Genomic DNA, 17,810 nt, shown 5'->3' with positions numbered 1-17,810 from the left:
TACAACCAAAACCGTTGAGTCATGAAGCTTACAATATTGCACAAATGTTCATTATACAACAATATCATCCATTATATAATGACACTAAAGGTGTAAAATAGGGGTAGTCATTTAATCAAATTCCACTCGCGTGAAGTCGCGGGTACTAGCTAACTAAATGCATAAACGATGAACATATTTTTCATTTAATTTTATTTCACATAGATTAAATAGATACGTACTATTATGCACAAGTTAAATTTTAAATGGTTGAGTAAAAAAGATCAAGAAAATCTTCACGGTTTTCGGTTTCAATTGGCTACAAATTGTTTACAAGGTTACACAGCAACATGTGTATTAAAAAGCAAACATAAGCAAATTTCCACATTTAATTGGCGTTACCTACTACTAATTCTGATTAGGGTCAATGCCAATGAAATCTAGAAAGCTAATATGCTGAAGAATAAGCTAGAAGTAGAACGCACTACAAAGAACTCTATTATATCCATTTAATTAGGATAAAACAACATTTCAATTTACGTTTGCATTTTTTACTAAATTATATTATTTACCTGTACATAAGGCCTCCTGTGCATGATTCCAAAAGGGCACCACCAAAAACACATACATAGTATTGGGTACAATCGTTGGGATGGGGATAGTAACCAAATTCTTCGGGACAATCGAAATTTGCTACTCTTTTTTCTTCGGAAATGGTGTGTCTACTGGAACTGATTTTCCGCTGATTGCTTGCTGCATCTGAGAATAATAAAAGAAAAAGTAAATGACTGTGGGGCGACAACGTAACAAACTAATAAATTACATAATATAAAATTTTCTATGAAATAAATTGATACAGATGAAGCAAAACGTTTACTGAATGTAGAAATTACGCGTTTCTGTGTTGACTTTTCTTTTCTTTTGATGATACCGCCCTTTGATGATTGCACGTATCAAGCCTGAAAATTTCATTCCTCTGGCTAATGTTTAACCTTTTAGATATTACCCAACTATAATGTTAATTGATTCAGATCTACACTTCGTTTAATATATAAATAGTTGAAACGTCTATATAAATAACGGGCTATTAAATTAAGTAAGTAATAAGGATACATTCTGAACAAATATGAGTTACTGGTTTTAGATGGATGAAGAAATTAAATTTCCGAAGCGTTAGTTTAGACCTAATTTTAATATACCATATAGTCTTTTGTAGTGTTAAAAAATTTCAGTTCAGCATTCTGCAACAAATTATGTTTTTATGAGTTACTATTCTTCCATAAACCTAAACTGTCTAGCATTAATTATGTAAACAATACCTACTTAGTATTTGTTATTGCAATGTTTGTAATATTGCCAGACAGCATTACCTAATTCGACTATAAATAGTATCGCAATACTAAATTTAAATGCATAAATATAGCTAGCAATTTATTCAAATTGCCGTGATGAATACATCTAATCACCATAACTTGCGTTTATGTACAGAGTGTCTAGTTCTACTTAAATGATACATCAACGTTTCATGTAGATGGGCTTCTTTTTATAAAAATGTTATAAATACGCTGAATTTTTACTTAATTTCAAATATCACACTATAGGCCGCGTATCGCCATCTAGAAATATCTACTGCAGCAGGTAAAACTTCAAAATGGGGGCTTACAAATGTGATCTACCAAGCAAACTGAATTAATGACAAAAATTATCAGTAGATGGCGATATACTTCCAAACCTTGATATTGTGCCAATTTAGTTTTGTGAAACAGCTCCGATTAGACCGGTGAGTTACCGTGCTGATAAGAACTGATAAATTTGAAATCGCTATCCACGTTTGGTAGTTTCGATTTTCTAACCAAGAAGTTTATGTTCTTTATTAATTTAGAATAGGTATAGAATATTTGTCTAATTCTCCTAACGTCAATGGTGTGATGGAGTTGATTCAATTGCGTTCTTCATTTTTTGCATACATCCCTTGTAATATAATAATGCCCAGTTTCTTAAGCAAAGTAAGCAAAGTAAACAACATTAGAAATTTTATTGAACTCTCTAATGTTGCTTAATCTTAATGATTTTTTTAGGTATTCATTATTATGAAATTAGTAGTATATTAATATTTACTTAGTAACTAATATACGTCTGTGCCTTTAATAAGAACATTGAGATCTAAGTATGATAGTGTCGAAAAATTACTGACAAAGAACTTATTCTGTTCTTAATAATTTGGTTAACATATGAAATTATTCACTTACCAGCAGATATCAATTGAAAACAAGTTAATCAGTTTACTGACAAAATTTTGAAGCCCTTGAAGTACCCTTCATAGTAAAATGAAACGTTATTAATAATAATAAAAGTTAAAACTGATAAATAAATTTGGACGTAGTTTAAAATTCATATTCGTATTTACTATAAGATTAACTATTATGTAAGCCTGATGGAATATAAAACAGTTTTAACGCAAAAGATAGGTCCAGTAGTTCCAGAAATAGACACCACAGACACTGACTTATGTGGATTGCGGAATTCAGACTAAGTATGTGAAATAAGGGATGATAAAAGATGTTTCTCTGTTGCAATAAATCGACTGAGAAACCAGCGCTTATGAAAGGAGATAGTCACATTAGGTGTTACAACCCCAAACAAATTGTGCTTAAGAGTGTTTTGATAACTTATATTTTAGCATTATTAATTCCATATTAGGTAGCATTTGAATGTCTAATACAGTGTACTAATCAAGTAAACTAATTTACACCACAAAGGCTAATAAAGGTGTTATTTAACTGTTATTATATATTCCTTCATAGAGTAGTTAAACGTCACATACCTTAATGGTAATGAAATATTTGACAATCCAATTTATGTCCAATTTATGGTTTCGTTGCCCAACTATGTTTGAAAAAGCAATTTAGAAGAGACTTAAAATCTCGTTGGCACAAATCTACAGGAACCTCAAAATAAGGGGTCTCCCAGAAACCACGTAGGGTTAATCGAACAAAGGCTACGTTGAACCATAAAAGGGAAGAGGGGATGGGTCCAAGTAAAAGCCTTAAAGGGAGGCTGGACGAAAAGCTACGGCACATCACGTGGGGGAGGAAGGTCTAATGGTATAAAAATTCGAGCCACCTGGTTTATGGAAGACCTCTAAGTGGAGGGAAGATTTGCAAAACTGAATATTATTCAGTACAAAGATAATTACTCAAATGAACAAGTATCAGGCTTTAACAAACCAAAAAACCTTTTGAGTGAATTAAATTATTTCGAAAGTTGAAAAAACCTCTGTAACATTTTTAAATATGATAAAATTGAAACATTAAAGGAAATACTATTCAAGAAGTTTTATATGTCAACGTATTTCAACTTATTTCTCTCCATATGACCGCTTTAGATTGTTGAATTTTCTTTTAATGTTTTTCATTAGATATTACAAAGTAGACGTGTTTTTGGACACGTTGTCTGGTATTTTTATGATTATGAAAGTACATCATCAATTTCTCATTAAGATAAATAAAATGGTAAATGGTACATACCTACCTACCTAGCAAATCAAAAAGTTATGACAATATTATATCTATACTTTACTCATATATCATTTCAAAAGAGGTCAAAATGATTTAAAAGCTTTTATTAAGGAGGTTTGGGAGTATATAAATATATAAAAACAGTACCGCCTCCAAAGCCTCCCCCTCTTAGCTACACCACGGTAAAAAGTTATTTCTCTAATTTACGGGGTAAATCGAAAATTGATTTATAGACCTTCCTAACTATAGCTTCATTAATAATAAGATTTATTACCGTATTATTAGATCATAGTATTGGTGTATTTACAAATCACATATATGCATTTAAATATTGTATGTATCTATACAAGTATACAGCATATTATATACTGCCAAACAGCTGACAGAAAAGCGATTCAAATTATTGTATACAACACCTGTTCTGATCTAGAAAGAGTCACTTTCCAATGTCACTGATGTTTATATTTGACCACTTTCTTCTGTGAGCAAATGCACCAATAGCATCGTGTTGTTTAATGGCAAATTTAATAGATTTAACGATTTTGGATGTAATAAAACTACTACTTAAACACAACCATTAAATTGCACCGAAGTGTTTCATTTTAATTACAGTGTCAGCAACAGTAACCGCATGTAGCAATGACTATTTTGTATTATATTAGTTATATTCCCTTTATTTTCTAAAGACGAACTGCAACTAATTTGTTTCTAGTTTCTAGAGTTGTTTCTAACATGCTAAATAAAATCATCATCAGCATCATCAATCAGGGTATTCAGTTCTAAGACTTAATAATTTTCGGATTTTCCTATTGTAACTAGAATATTTCATAAATGCCTTATATGATACGCTCTCGTAGAGCCTGATCTGACCTAGAAATGTTAAGGTTTTCCCTAAGAAGTTTCTTTTCATGGTGGTTTCGATAAAATGGTTTTGTTTAAAAACAAGATCGTTTAGATGACTAGAAAGAAGGTGTTAAAGTCTTAGTGATTCCTTTAATGTATTTAAAATTTCATAACGGTTCAATATTAATCGCCTTTACATCTAATTATGAATATCTGAAATAATATAATAATAATTAACAACAAGTGAATTTAATATTATTCCTTTATGTATTGTTGCCCTAACACCTACACTACATCTCAAGTGAAGCAACAATGCATGTTATTTATATCTAGAGGGCAATTAACTGCGGACAGGTTAGCAAGTAATAAGAATATTTACGTTTTAGAAAGTGTTTTAAACGTTCTTCGTGTAACAATTAACATTTAATTGTAAGATTTTATACACAGTGCCATTTGATATACATTACATTCTTTGGGTATTAACTATTACTTCATAATTTGTGGCTGTTACGCTAAAATTACTACTACTATAATAGTTACCTACTATCAGTAATAATTTTTTACATATAGGTATGTTATTTTAGTATATTACGTGTAGTAACTAGTTTGTTGTTTTCTAATTATTAATCTTTTCACAATAAAGAATAATTGCACGTGTTCCTAATGCTTTTTACCATTTTACTTTTATGACCCTAATGGAGGATTTGCTATTAGATTTGTAAGAAACTGCCCAAACCACAAAAAAGACGATAATGATTTTTAAAAAAAACTTGCCTAAGCGTCTTTTGGTCAAGTGGCTGAATAAAATACATATCCTTATAGTGTTTCAAATTAAAGATCCATAGTGGGCACCATTATTTTTTATCAACAAAGAGACTCATATTTAACAAAATGAGCATTTCATTTCATTTATAAGTAAAGAATCGGTAGAGTTATATTTTTATCTTTCTTAAAAAGTTCTTTCTTCTTTAATACCGTCATATAAAGTATGCACATTAGTTGGTGACTCTACGCTAATAAGAGAACAAAAATCTTGCAAAAGTATGGTTCATAAATTTTCTAAAAATCCGTAAGCTTTCAGGCATAAGTTCGTAGCGAATGGGAGGTCATTTTACAACCACACCCGTTGATTCTAAGAACGACCTCGCAAAGAAAGAAAAAAGACAATCACGAATTAGACCATAAACTCGATACTCAAGTGCCTGCAACTTAGTACATTCACTGTAACAGCTTTGTAAATTAATTCTGAAACGACCTACCCACACGATTCCTAAATAACATCCGTTTTCTTATAAATCCTGCTTTGTTGTTATAAATAGCCAACATGAGCTGCCTTAATTGGTATACACAAACAATCAGGCGGGATGATCTTCATAAGATTAATACAGAATAATGAAAAGGTCGAAGCATATAGGTACGTATAATACTGGATCTGAAATAAAAGTGAATGAAGCCAACCAAGTACCACTTAAAATCATATCTGACGGCCCTTTCCAATAAATAATAATTACTGCAACGTCCACTGAATCTGTTAAGTATATGAGTTATGAACAACCAAGCAATATTTATGATTGCAGACACCCTGTAATCATTAAAAAAGATATGGTTGAAGATTTCTACCATTAGTAGGAGGTAACCTTTTCCTTTGTGCATTTTTGAAGGGAATATCAAATCATTAACAACAGTTTCCCAGTAGCACATATGTATTATGTAAACTGAGCATTTGTCTACAACATGTACGCCCACTAGCACCTTATCATCCTATCTAATGTTTATGTATACCCGTTTGACATCCGATTATATGACAACATCCTGGACACATTATAAATATATATTTTAAACAGTACGTTCACTCCCTTCATATGCCTTAAAATCTCTCTCTTCCGACAATTCGCCACTTCATTGACGAATTTCCCTTTAAGCAGGGTGTTTTGTACAGAGTGTCATCGTAAAGCCACAGTAGGTACAGATAAATTCTGCATCTATACATAAAATTGATTTATGACCGCTTGCAAAAAAGCCGGCATTTTAGGTTAGATCAAAGGAGTAACCATACTGTATGAAACATCTGTATAGTAAGCCTTGAATATCAGCAGTAGGTGAGTTAGTAAGTTCCCTGATTCTATCCTTCATTTAGATGCCTCAATAACCAGCTAATTCCAGAAAGGTCAATTAACCGACGAGAACAGACTCATAGATTATGGTGAGTGCGTAGTCAGGCTTTAATCAACCAGGCAAAAAAGGAAAATGGAGAGCAACATCACAAAAAGAAAAAGAAAATGAAAAATAAGAATAAAGGAAGATTTGTCGTTCGATGTTCTTTTATTTTCTTTATTTAAAATGGGCGAAATTTATTAAAAATAAAAAAAGGAATTATTTAATTCCGAGTTTAAGTTGATCAATTAATGTTAAAAGATTTAATTTTAAAATTTGAATATAGTAATTCCTTTAATAAGTTAACTGCCTGTATAACTGAAAGTAACAATATCTCTAGTAAATAAATGAATACTAATTGTTAATTTTTATCCCTTCGGTATTTTTTCAGGGTCGTTTGCAGTGCGACGTTTTTTATGAACAATATTCTCGATTGAGTAACAATGTTAATGCGTGGGAATGTGTGCAATTGCATAATATAATATTTTTAAATCTCGGTTAAATGTCGTTCAGTGGTTTTTAATGTGGTCCAGGTCCTTGGTTTTATTTTTATGTCTTTTAATACAAAGATGGATTGAAAAGAAGCCGAAAGTTTTATGGCTAAAGAAATAAGCATACATTATATCTATTGCAGATCGCACATGATCACAATATGACACCTACAAACTTGCTATTGTATTTTTATTGTAAAGGTCACGTTAATTCAAAATGGATGCACAGATTTTTTTAATATTGACGTATTATGTAACTGAAGTACAATAGCACCATGCTGTACTAGAAAAATGGATTAACAATTTGAGATTACTACTGAAAATAGAAGCGATGTGTGAATGCAATTCAATGTGTTTTCAAAATATATCTAATTAACTATAGCAAAATCCAATTTTTTCCAAATAAAATAAACAGCAAATTTCATATGTGTTTGACTACTATAACAAGCACCTCAGTAAGACATTACAGTATATAAAGTCGTATTTAATGTATAACGGTGATTGTTACTTATTTGCATTTTTATGCTGCGATTATTATAAATCAATATTTTCCAAGATTTTTCATCTATAGGTCAGTTCATACGAAGCGTCTGTGACCTCATGGCGTGATAAACTTAACCTATAACTTCAGCACATAATCAAACATTGTACAGATTATTTTATGATTGTACTTGATCCAAAAGCATCAAGCAAGTAAGATTTATATGATATGATACTTTCGACATTTTATCACAAACTACCATTCACACGCCCTTAATAATATTCGGTGATTACGCGTTTAGCGTGGTTCAAAAAAAAAATTAAAAATATTGTTTGCTCTATTTTAGTTCATGCAATGAATTTTATATAGAACTTTGGACTTCCTCAAAAAGAAAAAACTCTACCAGGCTGTCTTGTACTTTATGTCCGAAGAATTGGCACAATCGTGAGGAAATTCTAAAGCGAAGGAGATCATTATCGCACTGTAGCGGTAAATATCAAATTCCTTTTTCTTGCTTAATTATTATAGCTTTCGAATGCCATTTCGAAATCTGCACAAAGAGCAATTTATCAGTTTAAATTAATAGGAATATTCAGTTTTTACCATTCTGTAATGATAAATTATTAAATGAATGGGGAATACTAGTTTATTAAGTTTTAGAATATTATGTTGGATAATGGACAAACTCAATATACAAACATTTTAATGGAATGCAAAATAAGTATGATTTTAATAACAAGCTGTCAAACAATGCTTCAAATTAACGTTAACCCATTTAATTACAATTTAAAATGTTACTTTCCAAATGTTTTAACTCCCTACAGTTAATTGGTGAAACCCATCGTAGGCATGCGTTTGCAAACGTTTAATTTCATCTTGCGATTGAGAAGACGTGAACGCTTTGAGGAGTTACGTTTTGTGTTAATCTTACTCCCCCACAGCTGAGAAGGATATTTTTTAACACTAATTAAAATGAGTGAACCGCATAACGATTTCAACTGACCCAAAAAAGTGGTGCAACATATAATACTACAATAACTAGTATCTAAAACTAGTTCCATATGTCTCATTAGATTACTTTCGTGATTTAGAACGTTATTAACGTCATTTCTTTCAAGGCCGGCCTTTTGATAATGTCAATTAAGAATGGATAATATGTTTTTCCATTCTACATGTTATAACAAAACAATTATAATACACACGAACGTTCTGTATTTTACAGGTCATTACACAACAATAAAACAAACATGTTTAGTAAACAAATATTAAATACCATACGCCTACACTCTTCAACCCTCCACTTATGAATTTTTTCAATTAGTAGTTTCTTTAGGTATGAGTAACTACAACATTAAAAGTTCATCACGTATCCGAAAAAGGAAACAATTTTTAGCAATATAAAATTAATAAGTTTCAGAATTGTACACACCAGAATGACAGATTTTCTTAAACAATGAGTATTTAAAGCGTATATTATATACACAGATAGATGCTAATGTTTTTTGCCAAAAATAATTCTATATAGTTAGTTCTCGTATATAACAAAAAATTTTTAGTCTTATGTGAGCAGGGTTGGAGAAAACAGTGTTTTATTAAATGTAGAACAAACGCTTCAAAACGTTTTACGCATGTGTTCATACATATTTTAAACAGTTTTTTTTACGTTTGTATTGAAAATATGTTACCTTTAATACGTGTTTTAAAACACTGCTTTAAACATGTTAACTTTGCGAAATGTTTTCTTTATTTCTTACTTTTACTGCCGCCGAGGGAATTTAAAGAAGGTTTAATGTGTGGTTTTTTTTGTTTTAAGCACAGTTTAATTTAAAATACATTTATTTAGATTATATTTAAACAGTGCTTAAAACACGTGTTTTAAAATATTTTAAGCTTGCTAACCCTGTAATGTGAGAGAGTTTCATGGTATTGTAATGCAAAACAGTTGAAGCACAAGTTTAAAATTATCAGATGAAAAAGGAAAGGTAATGTAAAACAATGAAATTTTCCAGCAAAAAATTGTTTTTCTTAACAAAAAACCTGAAAGATTGCTTTTACAATAAACAAAAAGACAGCCTCTGAAATAAATGTTTTCGAAAGTAAGCGAAGGTAGTAGAGTGAAAAAAATGAACAATAATGTACTTTTGTATTATTTTACCATAACGAAAGCTTATGGCACGCGTCGACGTGGATAGATAGACAGATTCTAAAGCTTTTAGCATTACGCGTAATTATTTTTAGTTTAAATGTGAAAAATCAATTGTGACCTACAAAACCTACAAAAAATAACGTTTCCTTTCATAGTACAATAAAACAGGCAAAACAAAAATATAGTTTTACCATTCGTTGCGGTAGCACACAAAAGATTGGAAGTGTCTAGACCGCCATTAGCAGGAGCTAATAAAGAGTGGTAAGTTTACTACATTCATATTTTTTCCAAAGACTTACAACAAGTATAGATAACTTAACGGCAAGGATACTCGCCTACCACACCGGAGAACTACGGTCCTTTTCTTAATGTACCACTTTTTTACTGCTGGTGGCAGAATATTCCTTCCTATTAAACACCTGCTGGTAGAAGATTAAAAACGGCCTAATCATATATTGCAAGCTATCGAAGAAATATTGAAAAATATGATGCATTATTAACACAGAAGAATCAATTTTATGGATGATCGAAGCTATGATTACAAAGTTTCTTTTTGATCAATAGGACTTAACGGTTAATCAATAAAAACAAATTAATATAACAAAAAAAAGGAACAGGAAAAGTCATATGTTGTTTGTCATCTTTTTTTGTTTTATCATTTGTTTTCTTCTTATTTTAAATTATGAAAGTAGAGGTTTGTTAGTAAATTGCATTGCATAAAAAAATATCTTGTGGAGTTAACAAAAAAAAAGAAATATGAATACTGTTATGTATGTAAATATAAAAGGAAAATACAACTAATAGTGTGAGTTAGCAAGGTCGCACGTTGTTCTCTTATAAAAACTATGGGTACGTGGACATGTTGACCGTGATTTTTCTACTTTTGTTCTGTTTATATCTACTGAAGGGATATTGGTATAAAAGCGTGAGATTATGGACGTATAGTAACAATTACACTATGTATGCATACCGTACATGTACTTCTTTGTACCGATATACCTACCTTGAGGCACAACCACTATTTTCAAAAGTAATCAATATTTATATGTATCTATATGTAAAAGTCAAGCTTGCGTATGTGAACGCTCAATTCTTTCTACAATTCGCAATTATGGTAGTAGATGTCCCTTGGTCTGAGTAGTAGAATACCAATCTGCAAACGAAGAAGCGCAGAACCTTCGGCGCCATCGAAATGTGAAGAAAAACCTTCCGCTCCCACCCCGTAACGCATAAGAACCGTAAAAACCGATGACGCAGTGTAAGATACAAATTCAGATGACATGGGAGAGGTGGGGGTTGCTATACAGTTCGCACAAAGGCCTAATAGAACCTTGCTATGCCACTAGGTCTGGAAATGGGGCTGAAACTCTCCTCTTCTTAACATACCTCATGCGAGAAGTTCGAAAATAACCGAATTACGAAACTTCGAATTATTCAGAATTTTCCAAAAGTTCCCGATTTGCAAAATAAATGTTTGACAATGCTCCTGAAAGTTCCACTATTTTCTATATTTTATATTTCCAAATTCTTATCCTACGCTATATAGATTGTGTCAGAACATACATTTTCACAAGGAACTGTTGTAAATAAATGCCCTGTCTTAGTAATGATGGCTCAACCCAATTACCGAAAATATGATCTTTTTGAACATCTCTCATGCCAAAAGGAATTATATATGAAAATTGATACACTTTTGTAAAAACATGGATCGATTAATAAATCCAACATATCAAACTAAATTTTACAAACAAGATTAAAATATCCTTGGAGTCGGTAGCGTGACATTTTTGGTTTTGAAGTAAGATACAAACTACCATAGGAGAATACGGAGAAGTGCGGGAGCATTAACATCTAACATGACTAGGTATAAACGCATTAATTAGAAACGCTTAGAACAATATCTTTTTACAAATAAAGCACGGTTTGTGGTGTAGCAAAATGGATTTTAATGCATGTCCGACCGTTTCTATCCAGTTTTCTCACGCACGATTTTTTAGTAATACACCGTACAAATAAAAAGTACGTGCTTACCTAAATTTGATAGTTACTGAACTCTATTATAAAGATATCTGCTCCGATGATCTCATCTATCACTGGTCAAACTGCACAATTTGAATGAAAAAAATCACAATAAAGTTGTTTTGATATAAATCGTTATAGAACTAGATGCAGTCATTAGTGAGAATAGTAAAGTGAATAGAATAAAATTTTGTTCACTGAATTATTAATTGGCATCCAAATCCCTTGCATCCATCGGCAAAAAAATTAGTAGCATTCTGTTTACTTCTAATATTCTGCAAGTTAGTAGAAAGACAATTCAAAAAGTGTCGCAAATTTTGAATTTCTGCTGGTTACGTATATTCGATTTTCGATTTTTTTTTGTGGCGTTATGTTGGTACTCATGTCTCTCACGTATACCGACAAGTTCGGCCATGTTGACAGTTTATTTTTGAAAAACAACACACCAATAATGCCGAAGCCACCGTTTCCCCAGACCTGACCCCTGAGACGTTTTCTTGTTCCCGAAACCGAAGAGGGCCATAAAAAGACGACGCTACGCTACGGTTGAGGAGATAAAGACGGTATCGAAGAAGGAGCTGAACAAGATCACAAAAAATGATTTTTTAAAATTCTTCGGCGATTGGAAAAAACGTTGGCACAGGTGTATAAGATCTGGTGGGGATTACTTTGAAGGGAACAAAATAGATATTCACGAATAAATAAATACTTGTTGAAAAAACACAAAATTCGCGATACTTTTTGAACAGACCTCATACATACAGATATTAAGCATATTTGAGACTATTCAGAAAAAGCAAAGTCAATTTTATTATTAAACGATTTTTTATGTTTACATAGGAACCTGATATCAGAATCTATTTCTATTTTATATACGTACACCTACATAATACATACTTATATCTAGCTAATGAATGTTTCACCAATATTGCAGATGTTCTTCAGTGAAAGAACTTGATTACATCAAACAATCTAACGCTGCGTCAACGTTTTAGGTTACACAGGTGAAACCCACAACACGTACCTATAAAAACAAATAACAGTCTTGGCCTCTTGGCGCGACATAACACATGAAGACGTGAAATAATAGCCTGACCTTAAGATGTACAGCAACACTTAGGTACAGGTAGATATTAAAAAAAAAGAAGATAACATTCTGAAAATTTATGGCCTTTTTTGCTGATATTTATTATCAACAACAAAATCAAATGTCAAACAGTGCGGTTAAAAACGTTTTACGAAACAATCTTCACAATTTTACATAATAAATTACTTTGTGGAATTATACTAAGTTGTGTTATTTTTGTCAAGTGAATGTTGGTTTAGGTTATTGTAATGAATGATTAAAAATATATTCAAATTAATTTTGGACAGTACCTGATTCAATCAAGTTTTATTGCTATTAATTTCCAACGTAATTCTTATTTGCAAATTCAGCGTTGAAATAAAATCCTTGCATTTTAAAGATTTTGGTCAACAGCATAGACCATGATAGAGTTTGTTACTATTTGTGCAAAAGTGGGGCTAGTTTGGCACCGGATCGTTCCACTCACTATCATAACTGGAGATTCTGTAAATTAGTTTAAAGGGCCCTCCTAGATCCTTACGGAAAATGGTCCTTTGTCAAACTCCTATTCATTATTATAAATACTAATATCAATGTTTTCAATCGTTCAGAAATGCACTAAACAAATCAGTGATAGTTCCAATACTTAGCTCCAAAACAATGGGGGACATTCGATTTTCTGCGCAGCCCGATCTGAGCGTTACGAGTCCTCTCTTTTGTGGTCCTAGGTCAAGGGCTGTGACTTTTAAGTTAGCCAATATACTGATTGAAATACACATAATTTTTATAAACTGCTTTTCAAAGACTAAAATATAATGGCTGATAAATACTACTTGTTAAATGTTTACTTTTTAGTGCATGAAAAAGAAAAAAGTTAACTTTACATAAAGAAATAAATGTAGTGTTTCATTATGCAGACCATTGAATTTGTAAGATTATTATCTACCGACGAATAACTCTTTCGTAATGGTACGGATCTAGATAGGTATTATATGTACTTGTTGAAATATTAATGATTAGTTTCAATAGACCGAGTTCTGTCACGACGTCCCGCCCTTTAGATAGTTCACATTTAAAGCAATTTTTTTGTACCAAGAAAGCAATTCATGTGAGGCCGCTTTTGCAACCTGACAGTAATAAGGATTCCTTATAACAGCGGCACATTAAAACTGTAATTGTTGGCTGTAATACCATTGATATCAACAAGAACAACGGCAACATGCACTTACATCGTCCATAACAACTTTGACATTTCTTGATTACGGTTTCAACATCCAGTTATTACCTGTCGGTTGTAAGATAACTCATGCTCATACTTTATACTTATGGATATCTGCGTATGTGAAAAGTTAGTATTTAATATCAAGTTGTCTATGGACTACATTAATTTTATGTATTTATAGCTCACGTGCTGACTGTGAGCATGTGTGTGTGTGTGTGTGTGTGTGTGTGTTGGTAGGTTGATGCAGTGTGGGAAGCAAGTTTAGAATCATTTCATCCCACTGCAATTATTGAGACTTCCTTTGTGGGAGATTTTTAAAATCCAAAAGGGTATCAGGGACGTATATAAAATATTCCTGTTTATAATTTATAATGTTACAAAACCGTAAACTAGTATGTAAATAATATACATGCGAGCTCTGTTTCAACGAAGTTGGTCCAATGTTTCAATTAACCAAAAAAAAATAAATACCGATACTTAGAAGTTTTACGAAATATTAATAGAAATAACACACAATATTGTTTTTGTTTATTAAACCATTATCAAATGGCAAAAGTTAAATCGAATTTAAAAAAAGGAAAAGTTGGTTCGTATTCTATCGGAACTACATACATACGGCGTGCTGACGAGATCCGTTGAAATCGCAATAGTGAGCGGCGTCTCACGGTTTCGACAGAAAATACGGACTATAAAGAGCATTTCATTCAGTAAGCCGATATTCTTGTGGACCTTATCGAGCATTTTTGGGTTCCACATAATGTAGCATTTCCTACAGATGTTGTTTGTAGCAGTTCATTTTGATAGATGATTTTATTTGTTTAAAGTTATTTGTATAAGAACACTTTAAATCAAAGTTAAGTGCCTAATGTTATTAAGGTATTATTATAATACCTTTTACGGCTAGAAGATATACTAACGACATTTTTTAGAGTATTTATGAATTATTAGACAAAGGTGTTGTTGATAATTAAGAATATTTCCAGTAAAATGCACAGACAAGGGTTTTGAAATGGGTCTATCCGAACACTCTTTAATTCTTAGCAATGAAAAATGCTTAAATTATTTCTGAAATGTCGCTAACACTTAAAACAGTTAAAAGTCGAGTATTATGATTCGTTTCAAAACTATACCTACCTACACCTTATTTCGAAATAATGACCTAGACATTTTAGCTTTTGGATCGTGTATATTCTTAAAATAAAATTATTGTAGGTAAACAGTCTATATCAATATGTCTAAAAACGCCTTAAGAAAATATAGAGAAATCCAAAATTAAACATGATTTTCGATGGGCTTCAAAACTGTATTGCACCAATTTTACTGAGAAATTAATGGAAATTAAAATTTAATTACAAAAAGTGCTCAATGAACTGATGGTGTTATAGCTTTTAAAGAAATTTGTCAGCAGCGTATTGATTTGTTACTTAGATAATTAAATTATTTTATACCAATATTTGATTTATTTTTATAAATTTGTTTCAATTTATATGATAAGGTGTTAAGTGTAAACAGACAATTCATACTAACTGAATTTTTGTAACTGAGTACGACATACGTATGTACGTATAGTTAAGCTAGGGCATGGCATGTGTCCATCTATACGAATCGGTTCAAGGTACATTTTCCACCTTAATAACTTCTTTCACTATCGAGCTAATGCCACGAAATTCATACATGTTTCGCCATTCTATTGTACAATAAACTTCATTTTAAAACATTTAAAAGATGTCGGCATTCATTGGCTTATTGGCTCGCTCACTCAACAAAACCTTTTAGGCCTTGGAAGTTAACAGAAAAAAATATCAAATAATAGCATAGCAAATATAGATGTTTTCGTCAAAGGTAGACATTGTGTAGGAAGCCTAGACATTTTTTTAGAATGTCAGCAAAAAATCATGTTAAGTGTAACAAGATAGGCAAACTTACAATTAATATGTGGGTACAAAAGTAAATTGATAATATGATAATAATACGGGAAAATAAATTTAAGAAACTCAAGGAAGCTTAAGTTAGAGGAAGTTTGCGTAAATCCTTCACCTATGAAAAAATTTGCAATAAAAGGAAAATTAATGACTACTTACAGAAATTTTGCAAATTTTATCATAGACGAAGGCTTTACACAAGTCTTTCGAAACGACCTACATAACTAGAATTCTTCGAATTTCATTTAATATAAATTAATAATGAAACGAATAATTTTGATTTACATTTTGCACGTTTCCAACGGTATTCTATAGAATGCCAAGGCAAAGTGTAGAATTTACATTCAAACCGAAATAATAATAATGCCAATTCTATTGTTTTTTTTTTGTAGCTTCGTTAGTGTAAACAAAATGTTTCTATTTTCTAATACGATATGAGAAGTCTTCGCTGTTAAGTTCTTTTGGTAATTACCCTACCCCTGGGTACGATGGCATTGCAACCATAGCAACTGATTAGCCGATATATATATATATATCTATACTCAATTGTAGGGTACCAAGGGAATCCATCCGTGACCCTCTTCTATTTGTTTTTTGTATACACGACGTTTAATCATTTGTTAGTGACTTCGACGTTTGAATTTGTTTAACTTTGTTTTTATTTTCATTATTATATTTGTATTTAAGTTCTACCTATAGAATACCAGATTACACATTAAAAATGTTCTTATCTTCATGTCGGATAGATCCTGAAATCCAATGTTAATATCCCAAAAGATAGCTTTAGACGCTATAATGTCAGTTTGCTACTATAAGGAGATGCTTTGATGCTTAAATCTTATTAGGAAAGTAAGATTTATATGATATGATACTTTCGACATTTTATCACAAACTACCATTCACACGCCCTTAATAATATTCGGTGATTACGCGTTTAGCGTGGTTCAAAAAAAAAATTAAAAATATTGTTTGCTCTATTTTAGTTCATGCAATGAATTTTATATAGAACTTTGGACTTCCTCAAAAAGAAAAAACTCTACCAGGCTGTCTTGTACTTTATGTCCGAAGAATTGGCACAATCGTGAGGAAATTCTAAAGCGAAGGAGATCATTATCGCACTGTAGCGGTAAATATCAAATTCCTTTTTCTTGCTTAATTATTATAGCTTTCGAATGCCATTTCGAAATCTGCACAAAGAGCAATTTATCAGTTTAAATTAATAGGAATATTCAGTTTTTACCATTCTGTAATGATAAATTATTAAATGAATGGGGAATACTAGTTTATTAAGTTTTAGAATATTATGTTGGATAATGGACAAACTCAATATACAAACATTTTAATGGAATGCAAAATAAGTATGATTTTAATAACAAGCTGTCAAACAATGCTTCAAATTAACGTTAACCCATTTAATTACAATTTAAAATGTTACTTTCCAAATGTTTTAACTCCCTACAGTTAATTGGTGAAACCCATCGTAGGCATGCGTTTGCAAACGTTTAATTTCATCTTGCGATTGAGAAGACGTGAACGCTTTGAGGAGTTACGTTTTGTGTTAATCTTACTCCCCCACAGCTGAGAAGGATATTTTTTAACACTAATTAAAATGAGTGAACCGCATAACGATTTCAACTGACCCAAAAAAGTGGTGCAACATATAATACTACAATAACTAGTATCTAAAACTAGTTCCATATGTCTCATTAGATTACTTTCGTGATTTAGAACGTTATTAACGTCATTTCTTTCAAGGCCGGCCTTTTGATAATGTCAATTAAGAATGGATAATATGTTTTTCCATTCTACATGTTATAACAAAACAATTATAATACACACGAACGTTCTGTATTTTACAGGTCATTACACAACAATAAAACAAACATGTTTAGTAAACAAATATTAAATACCATACGCCTACACTCTTCAACCCTCCACTTATGAATTTTTTCAATTAGTAGTTTCTTTA

The 17,810-nt window shown here is 31.4% G+C and overlaps 1 protein-coding gene across 1 annotated transcript in view; it reads right to left on the bottom strand.

The window, feature by feature from the left end:
* LOC108739790 overlaps positions 1–17,810 on the bottom strand; it is a 93,475-nt gene that overhangs the window by 25,352 nt on the left and 50,313 nt on the right. The window contains exon 2 of the mRNA XM_025975712.1: positions 552–738. Coding sequence (XP_025831497.1) covers positions 552–738 — 187 coding nt within the window. The remainder of the gene's footprint in view (positions 1–551; positions 739–17,810) is intronic.

Source organism: Agrilus planipennis, unplaced genomic scaffold (genome assembly GCF_000699045.2).
Source record: "Agrilus planipennis isolate EAB-ADULT unplaced genomic scaffold, Apla_2.0 scaffold164, whole genome shotgun sequence".
Classification (NCBI taxonomy): domain Eukaryota; kingdom Metazoa; phylum Arthropoda; class Insecta; order Coleoptera; family Buprestidae; genus Agrilus; species Agrilus planipennis.
This window is presented reverse-complemented; position numbering and strand designations above follow the sequence as displayed.